At 41.3% G+C, this 24761-nt stretch overlaps 1 protein-coding gene across 2 annotated transcripts in view; it reads right to left on the reverse strand.

Annotated features, from left to right (window-relative positions):
- Positions 1-24761, reverse strand: part of DNAJC2 (DnaJ heat shock protein family (Hsp40) member C2) — a 30890-nt gene that overhangs the window by 5089 nt on the left and 1040 nt on the right. The window contains exons 2-14 of one of the 2 annotated variants that reach the window (XR_015728794.1): positions 22173-22363; positions 20819-20894; positions 17151-17249; positions 14215-14356; positions 13256-13336; positions 11828-11893; positions 10433-10524; positions 10216-10337; positions 9037-9186; positions 6895-6983; positions 6730-6799; positions 4302-4486; positions 552-666 (exon numbers count right to left, since the gene is read on the reverse strand). Coding sequence is in view for 1 of the 2 variants with exons in the window: in XM_034433654.3 (XP_034289545.2) it covers positions 566-666; positions 4302-4486; positions 6730-6799; positions 6895-6983; positions 9037-9186; positions 10216-10337; positions 10433-10524; positions 11828-11893; positions 13256-13336; positions 14215-14356; positions 17151-17249; positions 20819-20894; positions 22173-22363 (1464 nt within the window). In the remaining variant the exon portion in view is untranslated. The remainder of the gene's footprint in view (positions 1-551; positions 667-4301; positions 4487-6729; positions 6800-6894; positions 6984-9036; positions 9187-10215; positions 10338-10432; positions 10525-11827; positions 11894-13255; positions 13337-14214; positions 14357-17150; positions 17250-20818; positions 20895-22172; positions 22364-24761) is intronic. The other variant, XM_034433654.3, reaches the window with a different exon arrangement.

The raw sequence follows: 24761 nt of genomic DNA on the forward strand, positions 1-24761 counted from the left end.
GGAACCTTTATCTTTACCTTATGAACAGCAGTAACGCCATTTAATATATTTTCTCAACTGACGGCACCTAACTGTTCTATACAGATATAATATCAGATAGTGTGTTGCAGTAAACCTCTGTATCAATAAAGGTTTTGTCTGGTGCAAATTCCACTTCACCAAAGATTTTACAATCATTGGATGCACCAAAGTGTGTGCTTCTGAACATGCATAAAATCTCATTTGGAATTAATGCTTTAATTCTGCTTTAATTATAGCACCCCTTCTTCCCATTTATTCCATAAATGTAAGGGGTTACCGAATGGATTAACAAGATTAAAAACTTTCATTCAAGCATTCAGACGTGATGTTCTGTTAATAGCAACCAGCACTCCCAGCAGAGACCAAGTAAGAAAAGAGAGACGGCGAGTTTGAAGATTTCTTCCCCTCTGCCTCAGACTGGAGGAAAACGGGGAATTTCCAGGGATAGCCGGAAGTGATTTTAAGCCTGCAGAACGAACACTGAATTGAAAGCAAAAGTAAATAAAATGAAGGCATGCAGACCATCTTACAAAGATAACGATACCAAGTTTCTGGAGATTCTTTGCTTTGTTGATAACGTCTTTCGCCGTTCGTTTTATCCCCGTGGTAGAGTGCAAATTCATGTAATTGGCAATAACTTCCCATCTACGAAAAAGGGAAAAAAACAAAACAAAAACCATCCGTAATCCAAAATTCTTTGCAGAATTTTTTTTAAATATTTTTTTTTTAATTTTAATACAAACATTTCATCTTTCATTAAACAGTGTATTGTCTGGGTACAAATATTTTGTGCAATAACAATTACAATTTACAGCCATATTTAATATTTTGTCTATTCTTAATACTAATACTTAACATCCCTACTTTTATAACAATCCTCTTCTTAGCTTATTTAACTTTGTTAAAACATTTTCCATATTTCACTTTTCTTTCTAATTTTCATATTTGTTCTCTAACCATTGATAGAATAACTCCCATATACTATAATGTTCCGAATCCTCCTTTTCTTTAATTGCAAGTGTTAATCTATTCATTTCTGCACATTCTAATATTTTCTTAATAACATTCTCATCTGTAGGGATCTCTTCACCTTTCCAATTTTGTGCAAATGCCATTCTAGCTGCAGTTATTTCATGAATAATCAGATATACATTTTTTAAATTGTAAATTTCTGGTAAAATCTCCAACAAGAATAATTCAGGTTTGAAATCAATATGTGGTTGTAACATTTTCTCCAACCACATACGAATTTTTGTCCAGTATTTCTTAGCTTCTTTGCAGAATTTTTGAATTAACTTACCAAAGGTTGCAATGAAACATTTCCAACACTGGAAGTTTTCATGAAGAGATTCGACAACCATTTGTCTGAAATGGTATAGGATTTCCTGTCTGAGCTGGGGGTTGGACTAGAAGACCTCCAAGGTCCCTTCCAACTCTGTTATTCTATTCTATTCTATTCTATTCTATTCTATTCTATTCTATTCTATTCTATTCTATTCTATTCTATTCTATTCTATTCTATTCCATTCCATTCCATTCCATTCCATTCCATTCTTCCTATATTCTATTCTATTCTATTCTATTCTATTCTATTCTATTCTATTCTATTCTATTCTATTCTATTCTATTCTATTCCATTCCATTCTTCCTATATTCTATTCTATTCTATTCTATTCTATTCTATTCTATTCTATTCTATTCTATTCTATTCTATTCTATTCCATTCTTCCTATATTCTATTCTATTCTATTCCATTCATTCCATTCCATTCCATTCCATTCCATTCCATATTTTCTATTCTATTCTATTCTATTCTATTCTATTCTATTCTATTCTATTCTATTCTATTCTATTCTATTCTATTCTATTCTATTCTATTCTATTCTAAATGCTGGGCCTTTTTTTAAAAAAGCAAAATGTCTTTATAAATATATACAGGTAATCCTTAACCTGACTATAATGGAGCCCGCTCATTAATTGTAAGCCACGATTGTCGTAAAACGGATCACCAACGTAACCGATATAATATTACTTTTTTTTTTTTTGCAGGAGTCATTAAATGAACATAGCAGCTGTTTGCTAAAGGCTGGTTTTGCTGAAAATCATTAAGTAAATATATATATTTTTTTAAATGGCAGGATTGTAAGACTGTGGATGCGGCAAATAACCCTTAATGCAGGTTAGTGGATGAGAAATGCAGTCACAGGGCTACCAGGGAGAGGAGGGGGCGGGGCATGGGAACTGGGTTGTAAGTACCCCTAGGGAGGTCTACCCTAACTTCCAATGGTCACTAAGCAACTGGTCATAAGTCAAGGCCTACTTGTATATTTTTGTCCAAGAGTAAAAATGTTACTGGATGGATTAAAAAGGTCTTTGGGTCCCATAAATGCTACGTTTACTAAAATGAGATTTAACTCCCATGCATGTATTTTACGATTCTACTGCAGTTCGTCCACAGTTGTAGAAGGAAAACATAGCTTGTTAACCATCCATTCTAGTTTACCTAAAATGATGGAAATCCGTTATAAAGGGAAAATGCTGAGGCAGCAACTTGTAATTCTCACGGTTTCCAATTCTGACCTACAACCACGGATAATGATCCTTAAATCTATGGGGGATTGAAGAGTTGGAACGGTTTGAGCCAGGGATGAAATGCTACAGGTTCGGGCCGGTTCGCTGGAACCGGTAGTAGAAAAATGCTTTAAAAAGGTTAAAAAAAAAAAGTTCCAACCATCGCACGTCGCTCAGCTGATCTTCAGAACTTTTTTTTTTTTAACTTTTTAAGCATTTTTTTTACTACCGGTTCTCCATTTGTTAAATAAAGCACTGCAGTTTTTTTTTTTATTATTATTATTATTTTTAAAATTTGATTTATATGCCGCCCTTCTCCGAAGACTCAGGGCGGCTTACAATGTGTTAAGCAATAGCCTTCATCCTTTTGTATATTTATACAAAGTCAGCTTATTGCCCCCACAAACTGGGTCCTCATTTCACCTACCTTAGAAAGGATGGAAGGCTGAGTCAACCTTGAGCCTTGGAGAGATTCGAACCTGCAGTAATTGCAGGCAGCTGTGTTAATAACAGGGTGCTTAGACCACTGTACTATCAAGGCTCTTCTTAAGTTAGTCACAAGGCTGGTAAGTGAATCTGGTTTCCGCATTGACTTTGCTCGTCAAAAGGTCGCAAAAGGGGATCGTGTGACCCCTGGGGCAATGCACCCCGTCATAAATGTGAGTTAGTTGCCAACCATCCGAATGTAAATTTGTGGGTGCACCTAGGTACACCCGCATTACACCAATTCTCCGCGAGCTGCACTGGCTCCCTATTGGTCTCCGGTCACAATTCAAGGTGTTGGTTATTACCTTTAAAGCCCTACATGGCTCAGGCCCAGGGTATCTTCGAGACCGCCTTCTACCGCATAGCTACCAGCGACCGGTAAGATCCCACAGAGTTGGTCTCCTCCGGGTCCCGTCAGCTAAACAATGCTTGCTGGCGGGCCCATGGGGGGAGGACCTTCTCTGTGGCTGCCCCGGCTCTCTGGAACCAGTTACCTTCTGAGGTCCGGACCGTCCCCACCCTATTCACCTTCCGAAAAGCGGTGAAGACCTGGCTTTTCCGGCAGGCCTGGGGGCATTGATCTCGCTCTTGCGATCCAGCGAGATCTGGCCATGAATGGTGTGAATGAGTTTTAATGTATTTAATTTTTAAATGTTTTTTATAACGATTTCAAATGCATTGTGAGCCGCCCTGAGTCTTCGGAGTGGGGCGGCATACAAATTGAATAAATAAATAAATAATAAATAAATAAATTATGTGACCATGGGGGGGGGGGGGGGCGCTGCAACTGTCATAAGTGTGAAAAATGCTTGTAAGTCGCTTTTTTCAGTGCCATTGTAACTTCGAATGGTCACCAGGTGCTGTAAATCGAGGGCTACCTGTATGGTTGTCGACAGATGCTCAAAGAATAAATGTAGCAGAGGTGGGTTTCAGCAGGTTCTGGCCAGTTCTGGCGAACCGGTAGTGGAAATTTTGAGTTGTTCAGAGAACCGGTAAATACCATTTCTGACTGGCCCCGCCCCCATCTATTCTCTGCCTCCCGAGTCCCAGCTGATTGGGAAGAAATGGGGACTTTACAGTATCCTTCCCCTGGAGTGGGGAGGGAATGGAGATTTTACAGTATCCCCTGCCATGCCCACCAAGCCATGCCACGCTCACCAAGACACACCTACAGAACCGGTCGTAAAAAGTTTTTGAAACCCACCACTGAAATGTAGTCTCACCTTGAGTTTGTCCCAGCAGGAAAAAGATTGACTGCTTTAATCAGCAACTGGAGGTCATCTTCAGACCAGTTTTTGCTGCCGCCGACACTTCCGCTTGTGGACTTCTCGGAGCTCTTTGTGGCTTGCCGCATTCGAGCTTCCGCTTCTTCCTTTTCTCTCCTTACCTGTTCATTTACTTGTTCTATCTACATGGATGTAAACAAACACACCTCTCAACTGAATTACCAAAAACCCAAATAGTACTTTTCTCCAACGACCGCAGAACTATCGTTGAGCCTCCAATTTATTTTGTTTCCAATCACTGCTGTGGGAGAAGAAGCCGATACAGAAAACGGACAGAAAGTCAAATGGAAGGAGGACACTTTTGATTCCCACAAGGGATGAATGGCTGCAAAAGTTGATGGAGTGAGCAGAGATTGATGGAGTGAGCGAAATTGACTGCTTTGGTTAAAGAAAAGAACACGATTACTTTTGTTTCTACTTGGAAACCGCTTCTGGACTTTGTGCTCGAGGTGGGGGAAAAAATAAAACTTTGATTTTGGGTTTTACTGATTAGACAGATTTGTTGTTATAGAATGACTAGTTATATTACTAGATAAAAGTAAAAAGTTGAGGTTTGATGCTATTCACTTATTCTACTGCACCAAAAAGAGTTGGAAATCAACACGTTTTTTCCTTTTGCTCTACACTTTTTTCTTCCCTTTTCCCTCTCTTATTTTCCTATTATTTTCTTTTGAATTTTGTACTTATATTGTATTTTGATAAACTAATAAATTTTCAACTACCCCAAGAAAACAGACAGAAAGTCAAAAGGAGAACTGTAAAATAGAGATGAAAAAAGTCTTGTTTAGTATAGTACCTTTTATCAAACGTGAGGTAAAAGATTTTCCAAATCAACACGAAATTAGAAATTTTTAGATGGTTCTACACTGGCATTTATTTGTTTTGTACAGTGATATCGAAGGGCTTAATCTTTTATTTGCTCAACAGTTCAATTCTGATCGGCTCCAGGTTGCTATTGCTATTCCTTCCTTCCTTTGTTCGTTCGTTCCTTCCTCTCTCCCTCCCTTTCTTATTCTCCTTCTTTGTGGCACAGTGGTTAGAATGCAGTATTGCAGGCTAATTCTGCCAACTGCCAGCAGTTCGATTCTAACTGGCTCCAGATTGCTATTCCTTCCTTCCTTCCTTTCTCCCTCCCTCCCTCGTCAATTAATACTTAGTTGGGTAACCTTTAGCATGAATTACAGCCTTACGACGTCTTCCCATGGAGGGAACCAAGTCTTTTAGTTCTGCAGCTGTTATAATGTGAAACCAAGATTGAATGAGGGCTTCTATTAACTGGGTTGCTTCTGACTAACAAGTTTCTTTAGTCGGCTCCATAGATTTTCAATTGGGTTAATTGAAAATTAACCCCTTTGCACTATTCCAGCAGTGGAATAGGATTATCTTGAAACACACACACACACACACACACACAAAAAGTGGTATTAGCCATCAAACCTCAAAAATACACTTTTCCCAAAAGGTTTCCACAATTTTGGCCACTACTGTATAAGTATAATCACAAAAGTCTATTTAAACTGAAAGTTTTCACTCCAATTTAGTAGTGAACTGTGCCTTGGTTTACACACAAATATATATATAAAACGCACACACCCAAGCCAGTGATCATTTTGTTACACTTTTTCGCACCACGTAGTTTGATAAAAAGATTCATCTGCGTAACTTTTTCATCCTTGGATTGAATCATGCAGATTTCAAATCCCTTCTTCTTTTCCTGAACAAAAATATTTTTTTTTCTACTGTATTTTCTACTGTATTTTCTCTTCCGGGAATGCAGAATTATTATTATTATTATTATTTTGCAAATACAGGTAGTCCTCAACTTACAACAGTTCATTTAGTGACCGTTCGAAGTCACGACACTGAAAAAAAGCGACTTATGACCATTTTTCACACTTTTTCACACTTTCACACTCAACCCTTGCGGTCACATGATCCCAAATTCAGACACTTGGCAACTGACTCATATTTATGACGGTGGCAGTGTCCCCGGGGTCATGTGATCATCTTTTGTGATCTGACAAGCAAAGACAATGGGGAAGCCAGATTCACTTAACAACGGTGGCACGAAAGGCCGTATAACACGGAACCAAATTCGCCTGGTAAGTGTTTCAATTAGCAACAACAAATTTTGGCCTCAATTGTGGTCATAAGCTGAGGACTACCTGTAAATCTCTATAGGCCCCTCAGAAAAATGTTTTTAATTACATTTAAATTCTAGTAGATGCAGCGGCTGCCATAAAGCAGTGTGCTGTTCCAATTTTTAGAGACGCCATTCTATATAGGGGAAGTCTCCTCTTTCGTAAGTTTCGCCCTACTCTGCCAATTTATTTATTTTTTTACACGACAAAATATTCATATTTACCTGTTTTAATACCGCAGCCTTCCCTTCGTCCTTTGTGGTGGATGTAAGTGCTTCATTCAAGCACTGCAGACTAAAAATAAATCATGGAGCGACATTTCAGATCTACCGGTAGCAAAAAAAACTGAAGGTCAGCAAACACACATAGTAGAAGTCAGGACGGCATACCTTGCCAGCTCCAGGCGATCGCAAAGCTTTTCTACTTCTTCCATCATCTTAACGTTTTCTGCCTCGTTGTCCGAAAAGTAATTCCAGTTCTGAAAAACGGACCGCCATATGCTTTCATTTTCAGATCACAGAGGGGGAGGGGGAAAAATTACATGCAACTGACATACAACACGCCTGACTAATAACACGGACATTAAGATGATGTTCAGAAAGTATGGCTCACTTTTTTACTTTGGGGTAGAATATAAAGTTGGGGCAGGGATCTTGGACAGGGGGGGGCTTCAAAAATTTTAGCAAGTGGGTGTGGCCATGGTGGGCGTGGCCTCGTCAGCCTCCTGCACCATGGCGGGGGCGGCATTTTTGCCCTCCCCGGGCTCCGGAGGCTTTCCTCAAGCCTCTGGGAGGACGAAAACTGCCTCCCCAGGCTCCAGAGGCCCTCTGGAGGCCTTTCCGTGCCTCTGCGTGTCCCCTACGTTTACCTGCATCCAAAATGGGCCACATGGGGACTCCTGGGAAGGGAGGGGAGGGAGGGGCCAGCCAGGAGTGGGATTTGGGGTTTCTCCGAACTGCACAGAATCCCTGCAGAGGTAAGATTGGCCCTTACTTTGACACTCTTTCGCAAAGACCTGAAGACCTGGTTCTGCCAATAGGCCTGGGGACCTCTGAGTGGGATGGAGCTCATCAAACGGCTTATTTGATTGATTGTTGTCACCAGAGAGGTGGGGCTTATCGCTTTTTATAGTTTTTATACGGAATTTTAATCTTCGCAAGCCGCCCAAAGTCACGGAGAGGGAGTTGGGTGGCCATATACATTTTTTTTAAAAAATTATTTATAGAAAGGGTGAAAATTTCAATGTCTATATAAACAGTGTGTTGCCTGGGTATCGTTATTCTGAGTAATAATCATCGTCAGAATAACAATAGCATTCATAACAGTAGTCATCATGATAGTAACAATGAAATCTCATCATAACATTGATAATAGTGACAATAGTGCTTGCTTATCCATTTAGTAAACCTTTTTTACAAAATTAGTCATTCTCTTGTATTTTTTTTTTAAAAAATCTAACTTCCGTTTCTGTTCGATCACCTTTGGTAGAATGAATCCCATATTAAGAAGTATTCAGCGTCATCATACAGTATAAACTTTCTTAACACTATTTGCATTATTTTCTTTCTCATATACCCTAAAGCCGGGAACCTATGGCATGCGTGCCACAGGTGGCACACATAGCCATATTAGTGGGCACGCGAGCTCAGCTCTGGCACACACATCTGATTTTCGGGCCTTCTGGACTCACCAGAAGTAGGGAAACAGTTTGTTTCCTGCCTCCGGAGGGCCTCGGGGAGGGGTGGGGAAGGCCCGTTTTTCTCTCTCACCTGGCTCCAGAGCCTCTCTAGGAGTCTGGGGAAGGTGAAAACGGCCTATCCCACCCCCCTGGAGGCCCTCCAGAGGTCAGAAACTGCCCGTTTGCCAACTTCCGGTAGGACCAGAAGGCCCATTTTTTGCTGTCCCCAGCCTCTAGGAGTTTGGGGAGGGCAAAAACGGTCTTCCCCACCCCTCCGGAGGTCCTCTGGAAGCCAAAAACGGCCCGTTTGCCAACTTCCGGTCCCACTGGAAGTTGGCAAACGGGCCGTTTCTGGCCTCTGGAGGGCTTCCAGAGGGGGTGGGGAAGGCCGTTTTCGCCCTCCCCAGATTCCTAGGGAGGCTCTGGAGCCAGGTGTGAGAGAAAAATGGGACTACTAGGCCATCGTGTGCCAGGAGCGGGGGCAGTGGGGTCACGCGCGCATGCGTGGGAGTGCACATAGAATTATGGGTGTGGGCACATGCACGCGACCCCCCGCCCCCGCCTCCTGGCACGCGATGGCAAAAAGGTTAGCCATCTCTGCCCTAAAGCCACTTACCAAATCCTAATAAAAGCACAAAGCAATCGTTGTTCTGAATCAACTAAAAACATAATTTCAACATAAATCTGTTTGCGGGAGAAAACATTTCACTAGAGAGAACGAATTCTGAGAAGTGAACAAATACAAATGTCGTCTCGCGTTTGCCCAGGTTGAATGATTATAAATGATATTCGAAAATGCTGGATGCTGACTAAAAAAAAGAAAAAAGGTTTGACAAGGACAACAGCTGCTTACCTTGCAGGTGGTTCGCAGTTTTTGCCTTTCCTTTTTAATCGCTTTCTTCTGTATATCCTTCTCTTTCTTCATCAGCAAACTCTGTTGTCTCGCTTCTTCCTCCTCCTTCTCCTTGGCCAGTCGCGCCATCTCGAGTTCTGCTTGCCTTTGCTGAGATACAGGAAAATTCTGGCGTCACCTTCTCTACGTCAAGTTAAAGTCGCGACTCAGAGGGGGAATAAAACCAGCCTGAGATCTGAAAATCCTGAATTGTCCCTTTCTATCAAGAAATGCAGTGGCTCAGTGGCGAAGACGCTGAGCTTGTCAATCGAAAGGTCGGCAGTTCAGCGGTTCGAATCCCTAGTGCTGCATAACGGGGTGAGCTCCCTTTACTTGTCCCAGCTTCTGCCAACCTAGCCGTTCGAAAGCACGTAAAAAAAAATGCAAGTAGAAAAATGGGGACCCCCTTTGGTGGGAAGGTAACAGCGTGTGCCTTTGGCGTTGAGTCATGCCGACCACATGACCACGGAAACGTCTTCGGACAGCGCTGGCTCTTCGGCTTTGAAACGGAGATGAACACCGCCCCCTAGAGTCGGGAACAACTAGCACATATGTGCAAGGGGAACCTTCTACCTTTACCTTATCAAGAATGAATGCATATCAAGATAGGAAGGCTATAGACCTGAGCCATCTTAAAAGATCTAGCTGTTCTTATTCCACAGCTGATGATGATAAGGAGAGATCAATTGATCACAATATCCTAAGGATCAAGTACTCCTCGGCTTACGGCCACAAGGGAGCCCAACATTTATGTTGTTCAGCGAGAGGTTTCTTAAATGAGTTTTGCTCCTTTACGACTTTTCTCGCCACATCTGTTAAGTGAATCACTGCAGTATGCAGTATGTTCCATGCATGCTACAATATGCAAAATAGATAGCTGTTATCTACCCACGGTGGCGCAGTGGTTAGAGTGCAGTACTGCAGTCTGCTTCTGCTGACTGACTGCAATTTGGCAGTTCGAATCTCACCAGGCTCAAGGTTGACTCCGCCTTCCGAGGTGGGTAAAATGAGGACCCAGATTGGTGAAGTGGTATATAAGTCTAAGTGCTATTGCTATTAAAACTACTAAAATCCCATGCCTATGCATGCGTTTTATGATATCTTAAATGGTTTCAGCTTCACGTATAATGTAGAACTTACTCTTTCTTTTTCCTCTTGTTCTTTTCGTTTTGCTTCTACCTTCGCTTTCTTCTCGGCTTCTTTCTTTGCTCTTTCTTCCTCTTTGAACTTTTTTATTCTGGGATCACAGCTGTACGAGTTATCTTGGAACGGAAAGAAAATTTATACATGTGTAGGGCTGGTACCGAAGATGGCATTTAACGATCAGACAGCCTGAGGATCTTGAGTTCGTACTTACCAACTAATGTCCTCATTCTATTCATCTCTTCTTTTTTCCTTAACGATCTACCTGCTCTGTTTTGCTTTTCAATCCATCTTCTCTCATCTCGACTGAAGGGAAAGACGAAAGGAAGTTCGGTTTAGCTTGGAGACGTTTTCAAAATAAGCCATGGTCCTAGGCCAGTGTTGGCAAATCTTTTCAGCACTGAGTGTCAAAACGGGAGTGCTGGAAACCGGAAAAGCAGCCGTCCGGCGCACATGTGTGCGCCGGGAACATGATCTTCCGGTTTCTGGCGCACGCATGCGCACTGCCCACCTGGTCTTCCGGTTTCTGGGTTGGACTAGAAGATCTCGAAGGTCCCTTCCAACTCTTATTTTGTTATTTTGAGACTAAACATATAGTCTCCTGCTTTCTAGCCTGGTGCCTTCATCACTACATGAAACTGGCACTCAAAAACCATGATGAGGATAATGCTACTATGAACCAGTTTGATCTAGTAATGAAGAGCCTTGATAATACAGTGGTCTACGCACCCTGTTATTAACACAGCTGCCTGCAATTTACTGCTGGTTCGAATCTCTCCAAGGCTCAAGGTTGACTCAGCCTTCCATCCTTTCTAAGGTAGGTGAAATGAGGACCCAGTTTGTGGGGGCAATAAGCTGACTTTGTATAAAAATATACAAAAGTATGAAGGCTATTGCTTAACGCATTGTAAGCCGCCCTGAGTCTCCGGAGAAGGGCGGCATATAAATCAAATTAAATAAATAAAAAAAAAAAGACCAGTCCTCCTCAAGCAGAGCACCGCTCTCTCTCCCCACTCTCTCCCTCCCTCTGTCTCTCTTTCCCCCTTCCTCTCTGTCGAAAACTGCATGATGGTCCATGCGGTTGCCAAGAGTCAGGACTGACACAAAAGGATTAATAATGAGAACAAAGCAACAATAAGGTACCGTCTAATAATATGCAACAACACAAGTTTACTGTTTAAGTCCAGACATATTCCTAGATAAGGCTTCAATTCTCTTCATAGCTACCGTATTTAGACCGGGTCTTATATTAATTTTTGCTCCAAAAGACGCATTAGGGCTTATTTTCTGGTTAGGTCTTACTTTTTAGGGTAATACGGTACTAAATGCACTCATCTGACTGACAATCTTAACTGGGGCTTATTTTGGGGGTAGGGCTTATATTACGAGCATGCTGAAAAATTATGCTAGGATTTATTTTCTGGTTGGATCTTATTTTCGGGGAAACAGGGTATGTATACGCAAGTATTTTCCATTGAATTAAGAGAGATTTATTTCTGAGCAGAGAAGTACAGGATTGTCTAAAATTGGTGACACCCAGTATAATGTGTGAACTTATCATTTTGATATATTAATCATTTCTTTGGAAAAGCCCTTTTCCTTTACACACCATTCTGCTTTCTCTTTTTCTTCTTCATCCAAGTAAGAAAATTCTCGCCAAGAATCAAAGTTATACCTGTTGCAGTAACGTCAAGAGAAAAAGTCAATAAAACAGCGGAAAATGACAGCTCTTTAATATAATTTAAAAGCCTTTTTTAATAGTCCATATTGTTAATATGCGACTTCCAACCAGATTAGAAACTTTTATTCTTTGGAGTCCTACTACATGAAAACACCATATCCAGCGAAAATCACAAGAATCATAAAACATGCAAAGGAATATTCTATACTGCCACATATATTTTCGTCCTTTTAACGTGTGTTTTACATAGCAGACTAAATACAGCATGACAGGGAGCGGGCTTTGACTAGTTATGTACATCCATGGGTTAGTAAAAATAAAAGCTTGTTTTCCAAACCCAAAACTTAGTATCACATCTATATAAAAGATCAGTTTTTTTCAACCTCTGCCACTTAAAGATGTGTGGAGTTCAATTTCCAGAATTTCCCTGCCAGCATCCTGACTGGAAGTTTTTAAGAAGAGATTGGATAACCCTTTGTTGGAAATGATATAGGGTTTCCTGCCTAAGCAGAGGGTTGGACTAGAAGGCCTCCAAGGTCCCTTCCACCTCTGTTATTCTATTCTATTCTATTCTATTCTATTCTATTCTATTCTATTCTATTCTATTCTATTCTATTCTATTCTATTATTCTATTCTATTCTATTCTATTCTATTCTATTCTATTCTATTCTATTCTATTCTATGCCATGCCATGCCATGCCATGCCATGCCATGCCATCTATTCTATGCTATCCCATGCCATTTTCTTTATTCTATTCTGCATTCCATTCCATTCCATTCCATTCCATTCCACTCTACTCTATTTCTATTCTATTCCACTCCACTCCACTCCTATTTCTATTCTCCATTCCATTTTTTAAATTCTATTCTCCATTCCATATTTTCTGTTCTGTTCTGTTCTGTTCTGTGCTACTCTATTCTATTCTCCATTCCTGCTATGCTATGCTATGCTATGCTATGCTATCCCCAATGTTCGGTCTATTCTCTAATGTCTGAAACTCAGTTATAATTTATGATAGTTTATTTTAGGGACAATGAGGAAAAAAAAAGAGAGAAACAGGTTAATTAAAAAAAGCTAAAGACCACAATATTTTTTATGTTTTATGTTTTAATTTTGGCTGTCACCGCCTCGAGTCCTTCGGTATATAAATAAAATTATTATTATTATTATTATTATTATTATTATTATTATTATTATTATTATATTATTATTATTATTATTATTATTATTATTATTATTATTATTATTATTTCACATATTTATATAGATTTACTTCCATTCATTCCCAACTTGCTTTTCCTATAGGTTTTATCTGTATGATCCTGATAAAAAGGGACAGAATTAATTCACTTACCAGAAAGAATAAAAGGCATCCACCTCATCAAAGGATGAGTTCATATCCCCAAGCTTAGGAACATTTTTCTTATTTGACCATCTGTAGCAAATTAGCAAAGAAACAAACCATTTTTTAATTTCTTTTGCTGGAACCGCATCTCCAGCATGATTCTACACATCTAAACATCTGCACTTTTTTTATTTTAAGGGGATTTCAGATTCAAAAAAAATAAAATCTTAAATGGTCTAAGATGATACCCCAAGCAACTAAATTCTTAACATGAAACAGAACTGCAATATGACAGCACCTTAGTGCCAATCAGAGGTGGCATTCAGCCGGTTTGGACCAGTTCACCCGAGGCTTTTTTTTGGCCCATTTTCAGGGCTCTTTTGGGCCCGTTTTGGGGCTTTTTTCGGCCTGGTTTTTTTTTTTTTTTGAAAAAACAGGCCAAAAAAGCCGCAAAAATGGGCTGCAAAAAGCCTAAAAAACAGGCCGAAAAAAGGCCCCAAAAGCCTCGAAAATGGGTCAAAAAAAGCCTTGAAAACGGGCCAAAAAAAGCCTTGAAAATAGGTCGAAAAAAGCCCCCAAAATGGGCCGAAAAAAGCCCCGGAAACAGGCCGAAAAAAGACTGGAAAAGGGTTGAAAAAGGGCCCGAAAAAAGGGAGGCCAAAAACTATTTTTTGTTGTTTTCCTCTTCTAAATTTAGGTGCGTCTTATAGTCCGAAAAATACGGTACTTCAATGTCATTCAGATACACCCGTATGCACAGCTGAGTGAATTGGTTTACACTTAGGTGTATTTTCCTGCCAATCTGCGAACCCAATGGTAGGAACTCGACTGTTCTTGTTTTTTATCCCCCTTAAGCAGACCTTTCAAGGAAATCCAATGATGGCTTGGAAACATTTGAAAAGAAAAAGACACAATAATGCCCAGATAGGGGAGGGACGATCTCTGAGGGTCTAACAGACAAAGCTTACCTGGCATTTCTTTCAAAAACGGGTGCAAAAACCTCGAAGAAGTTTTCTTTTGCTTCGCTTTTCGAAGGAACCGTGTTGTCGAAAGTAGGGTCTATGCTGTTAAATGCTCTTCTCTTCAAGGTGTCTGATAAAGTTTCGTAGGCTGGAAGGTGAAATCAAACAGCTCTTAATTTATTAAACGGATAGAAGAGTGTTTCAATGAGTCGGGTGAAAACAGACTTCAATTCCTCATTTCACTTACGGACAAGTCGCTTTTCTGGCCTTTTCTGGTTAACCTTTTTATTGGGTTAGAAGATAAAATAAGGTACCAAATACGAAAGTAAATAGGAAAACTGTGGGGAGGAAGAGGGGAAAGAGAAGTGAGGAAGGGTAAGAAGATGAAACCAGAACTTTTCCTCTTGGGTTTGAGGGAAAAAAGGCCTGGAGAAAAAAAATTGGAACTTTGTTACTGTATATGTTGACCGCAGCAAGACTATTATTGTATGCACAAAAATAGGAAGGACACTTTCGATTTCTAATATGGACGAATGGCTGCAGAAGTTGATGGGAGTTGGCTGAAATGGCAAAATGGACTATTTTGATTAAAGAAAAGCACATCAGTCCTTTGGTTTCCACATGGAAACCGCTTCTTGAAGTGGAAAAGAATGAAAGTTTGACGTTGGGTTTTACCGATGAGACTGATAGATCTTTATAGAAATGGCTTGTTCATACTATTATGGAAAAGCAAAATGTTTGTGAGTTGATGTTAATGCCTTACTTTAGTTTTTTAGTTTTTATTATATTTGTATACCGCCCTTCTCCCGAAGGACTCAGGGCGGTGAACAGCCATGATAAAACAACATACAAGACAAAATTTAAAAAAACATATTAAAACAATTCAATCTCTGGCCAAAATTAAAACTTCCAATTAAAACCATATTAAACCACTTTAAAACCCAATTTAAAATCATTTATCCCGTCAGACCGGCTTGCTGAAATAATAGGGTCTTCAGAGCATGACGGAAGGCGCGGAGGTCGGGGATCCTTCGTATGTCCGGGGGCAATTCATTCCATAGGGCAGGAGCCCCCACAGAGAAGGCTCTCCCCCTGGGGGTCACCAGTCGACATTGTTTGGCCGACGGCACCCTGAGGAGGCCCTCTCTGTGGGAGCGTGTCGGTCGGTGGGAGGAAAACGGTGGCAGAATGCGGTCCTGTAAGTCCTTTACTGCAACAGAGTCAGAAGTCAATGCTTCTTTTTCTTTTTTTTTTCTTATTTTCCTCACTTTTCTGGCCTAGAAAATAGATACCTAGATCTACCTAAAAAATAGATAGATAGATAGATAGATAGATAGATAGATAGATAGATAGATAGATATAGACAGACAGACAGACAGACAGACAAGGTAGACAGACAGAAGATAGATAGAAAGAAAGAAAGAAAGAAAGAAAGAAAGAAAGAAAGAAAGAAAGAAAGAAAGAAAGAAAGAAAGAATTCTTTATTGGCCAAGTGTGACTGGACACACAAGGAATTTGTCTTTGGTGCATACGCTCTCAGTGTACATAAAAAGAAAAGATACATTCGTAAAGAAAATAGTTGAACTAGAATCAATAGGCTCAAATGAACACCCATCTTAATCTCCCAAAATCGGGTATTTGAAAACTATCAGGTTCTCAGAATAACTAAGAATCAACATGGATAGTCCTTGATTTATGACCACAATGGAGCACCCAATTTTTTATTGCTAAGCAAGACAATTGTTAAGTGAGTATTGCCCCGTTTTTATGACCTGCCTTGCCACAGAATCTGGCTTCCGCATTGATTTTGCTCATCGGAAGGTCGCAAAAGAAAATCATGCAACCCCGGGACATGGCAACCGTCACAAATCCATGCCAGTTGCCAATCGTCTGAATTTTGATCATGGGGATGCTGCTATGGTTTTAAGTGTGGAAAAGGTTCATAAGTCACGTTTTGTTCTGCCCCAGCTACGGACCCCAAAGAACGCAGCACACACAAAGTCTGTACAAACCTTAGTTTACTGAATTAAATCAGTATTTTTTTTCAAACAAAGGCTGTTAATTAGCTTAACAGCCTACAAGAATCCAAAGAATAAATAATCGTAATCTTACTATGGTTGGCAGAAAGCCCAGAAGCAATTTGCAGAGAACTAAGATCAAGGCACGAAGGAGAGTGAATGAAGTTGTTCCTTGCAAATTGCCTCAGTCATTGTCCTTCCTTAAATAGGCTAAGGGAGTGGCCAATTAGTCCCAAGCCTTACTCTCGAGGAGACCTCCTCCTGAGGAGCCACTCCTGCCTTTTGGCAGCTCTGTGCGCCCATGCATTGAGAAGAGGCTCCTCCTCTTCTTCCTCTTCACTTATGGGAGCTTCTGGAAGTTCAGCCCTGGCTGAATCCCCGCCTCTGGCACCACATCTTCTCCAGCCTCCTCATTGTCTGACTTGAGTGCCAGCTGCACAGGCTGCTGGCGCAGCCCCACACCAGCCTCCTCGCTGTCGGAATCGGCTACTAACTGCACTGGCCGCTGACGGGCCACAACACTTCCCCCCCCAATACCTTTGTAACTTTGAACTTTGTCACTAAACGAATAGTTGTAAGTCGAGGACTACCTGCCCAGGAATTTCACAAGGAATTTTACTGCGCTTCCCCCTGCTTTTGGCACGGTGGGCCCAGGAGGCCCGTTTTTCACCCTCCCCAGGCTCCAGAGCCTTTTTGGAGCCTGGCGAGGGTGAAAACGGCCTTCCCCAACCTCCCCAGAGGCCCTTCGGAGGCCAGAAACTTCTGGTGGGCCTAGGCCTGAAAAATTGCTGGCATGCGCGCCAGAGCTGAGCTCATGTGCCCACTGATATGGCTCTGCGTGCCACCTGTGGCACACGTGCCATAGGTTCACCATCACAGACCTATGGTATATTATATTTAGTGCTATACTTGGCTGGTTCTTACCTTTTGTAATACAGGTAAAATAATCATTGTCACCTTCACCTATTTGTTCTCCTGCTGCTTTCCGTTTGTCAGGATGGTGCTTCAGAACCATGGCTTTATCTATGGATTGAGGAAAATAAAATCAAGTACAGTTCCATTACACATTATCTCACACCACCTTTCAAGCAAGGAAGAGTGAGGAAACACTGACATTTTGTGTTTGGCAGAAACATTCCAGAATGACAATTGTCTATGTATGTGAGGATGTAGCTGTCTTTAAAAGAAGTAAAATAATATAGGATTATCCACACGTCCTTATTTTTTTTTCTTTTTTCCCTTGCATTTCACACCTTCTTTTCCTCGCTCCTTTTCCTTCCCTTAATCTCCTATTCCTATTTTTCTTTGTATTGTATATAAACAAATAAGACAATTGTCTATATACGTGGGGATGTAGCTGTCTTCAAAAGAAGTAAAGCAACGTAGAATTATCCGCAGTGTCCTTATTTATTTTTCTAAAGTAAACCAAATTACAGTCAAATAAAATACATGTTCAAGATACAAACAACCTTTTGAAGAGCTGTGAAGACCAGTAATTCCTTATTACTAATCAATTTTGTTTTGTTAATTTTAACCCCATTTCTTCGTTCTATTATAAACTGCTCCGTAATTTTGGAAGTGGAGCAGCCTAAAAACCAAAGTAATTAAAAATAAAACTTTACCACACACATTAAACAAAATTGTTACTGTTAATGCTTAATTGTACTCTAATACCTGGCCTAAAGAAAATTGTATTTTCTTGGGGTTGGCAATTTACATTGGCCAAAAATTGAGATGACATAAATCACTTCTAGAAGGAACTAAACTTATTTTTAAAAATTACATTTGATTTTGGACTCTACATAGCCCCAAATTTGGGGATGCAGAATGACAAAAACTTTTATGGTCTCTATGTTTTGAACAAAAATGCGAAGACGTGGTACGAAAAGCCAAGAGACATCTCAAGAAAATTACAACTGGACTCATTAAAGGCACAGATATGATTTCTGTACTGCTTTTGGTCACATTGTAAGCAACAAGCTTTAATGTCAGGTGTTTTAGATTATATTCAAGCCACTATTAAATACATTTTACTGCTTTTCTTTAATGTTGTAAGTTAGCTATACTGACTCCTCCATTACCATCTTATAACAGGGTTTAAAGATATTATTTCCCAGCATCAGTCTTTTTATTTTATTTATTTATATTTGGAAGCTACCCATCTTCCTTATAGAACAAGCTTTAAGCTAAGAACAGAATGTCCCCCGTTCCATGATATAACTATACCTCACTTTTTTTTTCTTTTTGAGTCGCCTGTCATACCAATGCGATCTGTTGATTCAATTTTACCTTCCTACTCCTCGGCTGTCAGCGCTTCGGGCCAGCCAAAATGGCTGGTTTTTCCCCCGCCAGAATTAGGTGGTTTCTCCTGAACCTTCAGGAAAATCGCGTTTTCCCCCGGGGTCCTTGCAGTGTCTTCTTTTTTCTATCAATCTCTCCGGGATTGATAGTGCTTATTTAGGCTTCCTGGCTGGGAATATTTGAGATTTATTTATTTATTTATTATTTATTATTTATTAATTAAATTTTTATACCGCCCTTCTCCCGAGGGACTCAGGGCGAGCTTCAAGAATGGAGTCCTGTTCTCTCGCCCCATGCATGCTGACGTCAGCACCGGAAGTCCGGGAATGGAAGGCTTTATGCTCCTTGCAGACAGCTGGTCATTTGCATTCTTTTAGAGAGTCGTCGAGGCCACTCGGAGGTTAATCTGTGTCCTTAAGAGTCACCTGAGTAGTGCAAAGGTGTTTTTTTTCCCCCCTGAAAAAGCAGCTTTGGGACAACCATGACTTAGATGACTGAGAATCTCCATAGATTTTTAGCTATGTAATTTGAGATGAACATCCTTCAAATGGTGCGGGAGTATGAACGGATTTCCAGAAAAATGGCAGACTACAGGAACTATTTGCCCTTCAGTTTGAGATGCAGACAACACAGACTCATCCCCAACAGCCTGCACCTCTGTTCAACAGCGAAGGGATCCAGGGCAGAAAATATCCTGCAGAAAACCCAACTCCCCCACACAATACTTTCAGCAATTCCAAAAAGGCTCCACACCCATTTGCACCACTCAGGTGACCCTGAGGACACAGATAGACCTCCAGGTGGCCTCAACGACTCTCTAAAAGGATGCAAAGGACCAGGTGTCTGGAAGGAGTATAAATCCTTCCATTTCCCTGCCATCCTGTTAAGAGCTGAAGAAGCTTCTTGGATGAGAAGCGAAACGTCTTCAAAGAAAAAACAAAAAAGTCCAGTTGCCTCTTGAAAAGGCACCTTTGGGACAACCAGGACCTGGATGACTGAGAATCTCCATAGACCAGGGGTATCAAACTTGATTTCATTGAGGGCTGCGTCAGAGTTGTGTTTGACCTTGGGGAGGGGCATGGCCGGGGGCGTGGCCAGCTTGACGTCACTCATTGAGGCTCAGTTTTTGGCCGCGACGGCCTCCTGCAGCCCTCTGCCAGTGAAAACAGAACTCGGGGAGGCCGCATGTAGCCCTCCCGGGTTCCGTTTTCAGCCGCGACAGCCTCCTGCAACTCTCTGCCAGCGAAAGCAGCCACCCCGAGCTCCATTTTCACTGGCAGAGGAGTGCAGGCCGTCACGGCCAAAAATGGATCCTGGGGAGGCCACACGCGGCCTCCCCGAGCTCCCCTTTTGCTAGCAGAGGTTGTTCTGACCTAGGCTTCCTGAGAAAGCATAAATCACAATCTTAGTCGCAAAAAACTTCTTTTATTGAGGCGGCTGTGAATTACGGTCATTCACAGCCCGTAATGATTCTGTGAAGATTCTGACAGATGTCTCCTTAAGTTGACAGAGTCTTTCAGGGTAATGTTGAGAAGCACCCACCTTTATCTCTCTTGAAACGCTGCTGGAGACCTAATTGCCAATTAGTTTTGCAAGGCCAAATGTAGCACAGAGTCAAACAGGACTTCTCAGAGCTTGAATTGACTATATGAATTTTTATGTCTTAGGGAAGGGGCCAATCATCTCCAAGCCTTACTCCCGAGTCGCCCATTTGTTTTTCTTAATTGTTCTTGCCTTCTGGCAGCTCTGCACATGCACACACTGGGAACAGGCTCACACTGTTCTTCTGCCTCGCTGATGTCAGATTCCGGACAGTCTGAAGGCAGCACGTAACTACTAGATGGCCCTGGCCCTCTCTCTGCCTCCTACGCAGAGCCCTCGTCCGAGCCTGCCCCAGACTCCAGGACTGGCCCACGTTCTTCCCCAACCTCCTCACTGTCTGACTCTGCTGCCAGCTCTGCTGGCCGCTGGCGAGCCACAACAGAGGCACTTCGCTGTTTCCTGGGTGGGCCCACGGGCCAGATCTACCTTCTCTGGGGGCCGGATCCAGCATGCGGGCCTTGAGTTTGACACCCCTGCCATAGAACAGAATCTTATTGCTCATAGATGTTACACCAGGTAGATATGGATGTAATCTTGTTCAGGAAGGTAAGGCCAGCTGAAAGAAGGACGTTAAATTGTCCCCTTATCCCACTCTTACCTTGCAGCCTATGAGTGATTGTGATGTGACAAACAATTGAACTTGGAGAGAAATAGTTTTATCATTTTCCATGAATGCCTGGTGAACTTACGAGCTGCTTTGATCTGTTTTTGAGAGGCCTTGTATCTTAACTGTCCCAATCCAAGAACCAAATAGTGATCCTGATTCTGGGAAGGAAGAAAAAACAAAATACGAATATTTATAGCAGCCTCAAGTTAATAACAACAGAAACTGTAACATGAAGAAATTATATCTCCCCCACCCGTTAGTCTCCCCATTGTCCAGTTGTTTGTCTTGCCAGTTACAGAAGTTATGCATTTTGCTTATGACAGGTAGACTTGCAATAGTTGTGCAGTGACTGTTTGAAGTTACGACGACACTGCGAAAAAATGACTTACGACCATTTTTCACGACTGTTGCAGAATGTGAGATCAACATTCAGACAGGGGTGGGATTCAGCCGGTTCGGCAGAACTGGTACCTCCAACGATCAGCTGAGACCGAACCGGTTCGTTCTGACGATCAGCTGGGCCCCCTCTCAAGCCCGTGCTATACCAACCTATATTTCCTTTGTTTGAAGCCCAGCTGATAGGCATGGCAGAGCGTATTGCCGGGCCTCAGCTGTTTTAGGGCTTTAGAGCTGTTTTCAAACACACTGCGCGGACACCGAGCGAACCGGTTTGTTGTGACCTAGGCTTCCTGAGTCATTAAAGCACACGAATAGTCCCCAAAACCTCTTTTATTGCAACAGCTGTGAATTACGTTCATTCACAGCTGAGTCCCAATTAGTTGCAAAAAGTCCTTCGGGATAATCACCAACCTTTATCTCCCTTGACTGTCTGCCAAAGACCTACTTGGCAAAGCCACACAGAGTCCAGAATCAAACAGAGATGCCGACTAGGAACAGAATTAACAAAGTTGTTTTCCTGCAAAGGGCCCACGTGCCTTTGCTCCTCTTTTAAGCCTTATGGGAGGGGCCAATCATCTCCAGGCCTTACTCCTGAGTCATCCCTTTTGTTTTAACTGTTCGTGCCTTCTGGCAGCTCTGCGCATGCGTGCACTAGAAACAGGCTCCTCCTGTTCCTCTGCCTCTCTGATGTCTGACTCTGGAGGCTCCGGAGTCTGCGCATCACTCCCAGATGGCCCTGGCCCCATCTCTGCCTCCGACGCAGAACCCTCGTCTGGGCCTTCCCCAGACTCCAGGCCCATGTTCCTCCCCAGCCTCCTCACTGTCTGACTCCACTGCCAGCTCTGCAGGCTGCTGGCGGACCACAACACGGTTGTTACACCGGTTGAATCCCACCACTGCATTCAGAGGCTTCGCAAGTGACTCATATTTATGATGGTTGCAGTGTCCCAGAGTCGTGTGATTACCTTTTGTGACCTTCTGAGAAGCAAAGACAATAGATATGTGTAATGGTGCAACATTACTATATATATATATACCTTCCAATCTTTGGGATCCAGAGTTTTTAACAGGGGAAATTCTTCTAGCTGTAATTCTTCATCTCCCGACTCTTCAGAGAGTTCTTTCTCATCTTCTAATTCTTGGAAAGAGGCAGAAACGTGTATGTTTCTCCTCCTCACGAAGGCTTCAAACCATCTTCCCACAGGCTCCACTTGGCAGAGCACGGAAGCTGCGAATACAAGCATTAGAACAAAACCCAAATGTGTTATGCATCCCCATATGTTGAGGTCATCTCTATCAGATGTCATTAGCATGTAGCAATTTCATTCGTCAGCACTCAGGTGCCCTATCATTGAACTGCGGCAATTAAAACAGAGAGAGCCGGTCTGGTCTAGGGGTTAAGGCACCAGGCTAGAAACTGGGAGACGGTGAGTTCTAGTTCTGCCTTAGGCATGAAAACCGGTTGGGTGGCTTTGGGCCAATCACCAGGAGACTGGGAGTTTTAGTCCCGTTTTAGGCATGAAAACCAACTTGTTGAGTTTGGGCCAATCACCAGGAGACTGAGAGTTCTAGTCCGCCTTAGGCATGAAAACCAGCTGGGTGGCTTTTGGCCAATCACCAGGAGACTGGGAGTTGTAGTCCTGCCTTAGGCATGAAAACCAGCTGGGTGGCTTTGGGCCAATCACCAGGAGACTGGGAGTTCTAGTCCCACCTTAGACATGAAAGCCAGCTTGGTTACTTTTACCCAATCACCAGGAGACTAGGAGTTCTAGTCCCGCCTTAGGCATAAAAACCAGCTTGTTGATTTTGGGCCAATCACCAGAAGACTGAGAGTTCTAATCCCACCTTAGGCATGAAAGCCAGCTGGGTTAGTTTAGTTTAATTTAGTTTATTTGATTTGTATACCGCCCTACTCCCGAAGGACTCAGGTGAGAGTGAGATATAAGAGAGATGATAGATGATTCATAGATATGATATAGACAGATGAGATATATAGATGATTAGATAAATGATAGATGATAGAGTGAGAGATGACAGAGATATAGATAGATGATAAATAGTTGTTTATAGATGACAGATTTTGATAGTAGGTAGGTAGGTAGGGGATAGATGATTACAGATAGATGATTGAGATGATAGATAGATGATAGATATGACATAGACAGATGAGAGATATAGATAAGATAAATGATAGATGATAGTGAGAGGTAATAGAATATAAATAGATAGATAGATGGATGGATAAACTAGGTAGGTAGGTAGGTAGGTAGAGATAGATGACAGATTGAGATGAGAGATGAGAGATATGATATACACAGATGAGAGATATAGATAAATGATAGATGATAGTGAGAGATGATAGATAGATAGAAGATAGATAGGTAGATAGATAGATAGATAGATAGATAGATAGATAGATAGATAGATGGATAAACTAGGTAGGTAGGTAGATAGATAGAGATAGATGACAGATTGAGATGATAGATAGATGATAGATATGATATAGACAGATGAGAGGTATAGATAAGATAAATGATAGATGATAGTGAGAGATGATTGATAGATAGATAGATAGATAGATAGATAGATAGATAGATAGATAGATGGATGGATGGATGGATGAACTAGGTAGGTAGGTAGATAGAGATAGATGACAGATTGAAATGATAGATGATAGATATGATATACATAGATGAGAGATATAGATAAATGATAGATGATAGTGAGAGATGATAGAATATAGATAGATAGATAGATAGATAGATAGATAGATAGATGGATGGATGGATAAACTAGGTAGGTAGGTAGATAGATAGAGATAGATGACAGATTGAGATGATAGATAGATGATAGATATGATATAGACAGATGAGAGGTATAGATAAGATAAATGATAGATGATAGTGAGAGATGATAGAGAAGATAGATAGATAGATAGATAGATAGATAGATAGATAGATAGATACATAGATAGATAGATGGATGGATGAACTAGGTAGGTAGGTAGATAGAGATAGATGACAGATTGAAATGATAGATGATAGATATGATATACACAGATGACAGATATAGATAAATGATAGATGATAGTGAGAGATGATAGATAGATAGATAGATAGATAGATAGATAGATAGATAGATGGATGGATGGATGGATGAACTAGGTAGGTAGGTAGATAGAGATAGATGACAGATTGAAATGATAGATGATAGATATGATATACATAGATGAGAGATATAGATAAATGATAGATGATAGTGAGAGATGATAGAAGATAGATAGATAGATAGATAGATAGATAGATAGATAGATGGATGGATAAACTAGGTAGGTAGGTAGATAGATAGAGATAGATGACAGATTGAGATGATAGATAGATGATAGATATGATATAGACAGATGAGAGGTATAGATAAGATAAATGATAGATGATAGTGAGAGATGATAGAGAAGATAGATAGATAGATAGATAGATAGATAGATAGATAGATAGATAGATGGATGGATGGATGAACTAGGTAGGTAGGTAGATAGAGATAGATGACAGATTGAAATGATAGATAGATGATAGATATGATATACACAGATGACAGATATAGATAAATGATAGATGATAGTGAGAGAT

The sequence above is a fragment of the Pantherophis guttatus genome, chromosome 7 (genome assembly GCF_059756535.1).
Source record: "Pantherophis guttatus breed Tessera chromosome 7, ASM5975653v1, whole genome shotgun sequence".
Classification (NCBI taxonomy): domain Eukaryota; kingdom Metazoa; phylum Chordata; class Lepidosauria; order Squamata; family Colubridae; genus Pantherophis; species Pantherophis guttatus.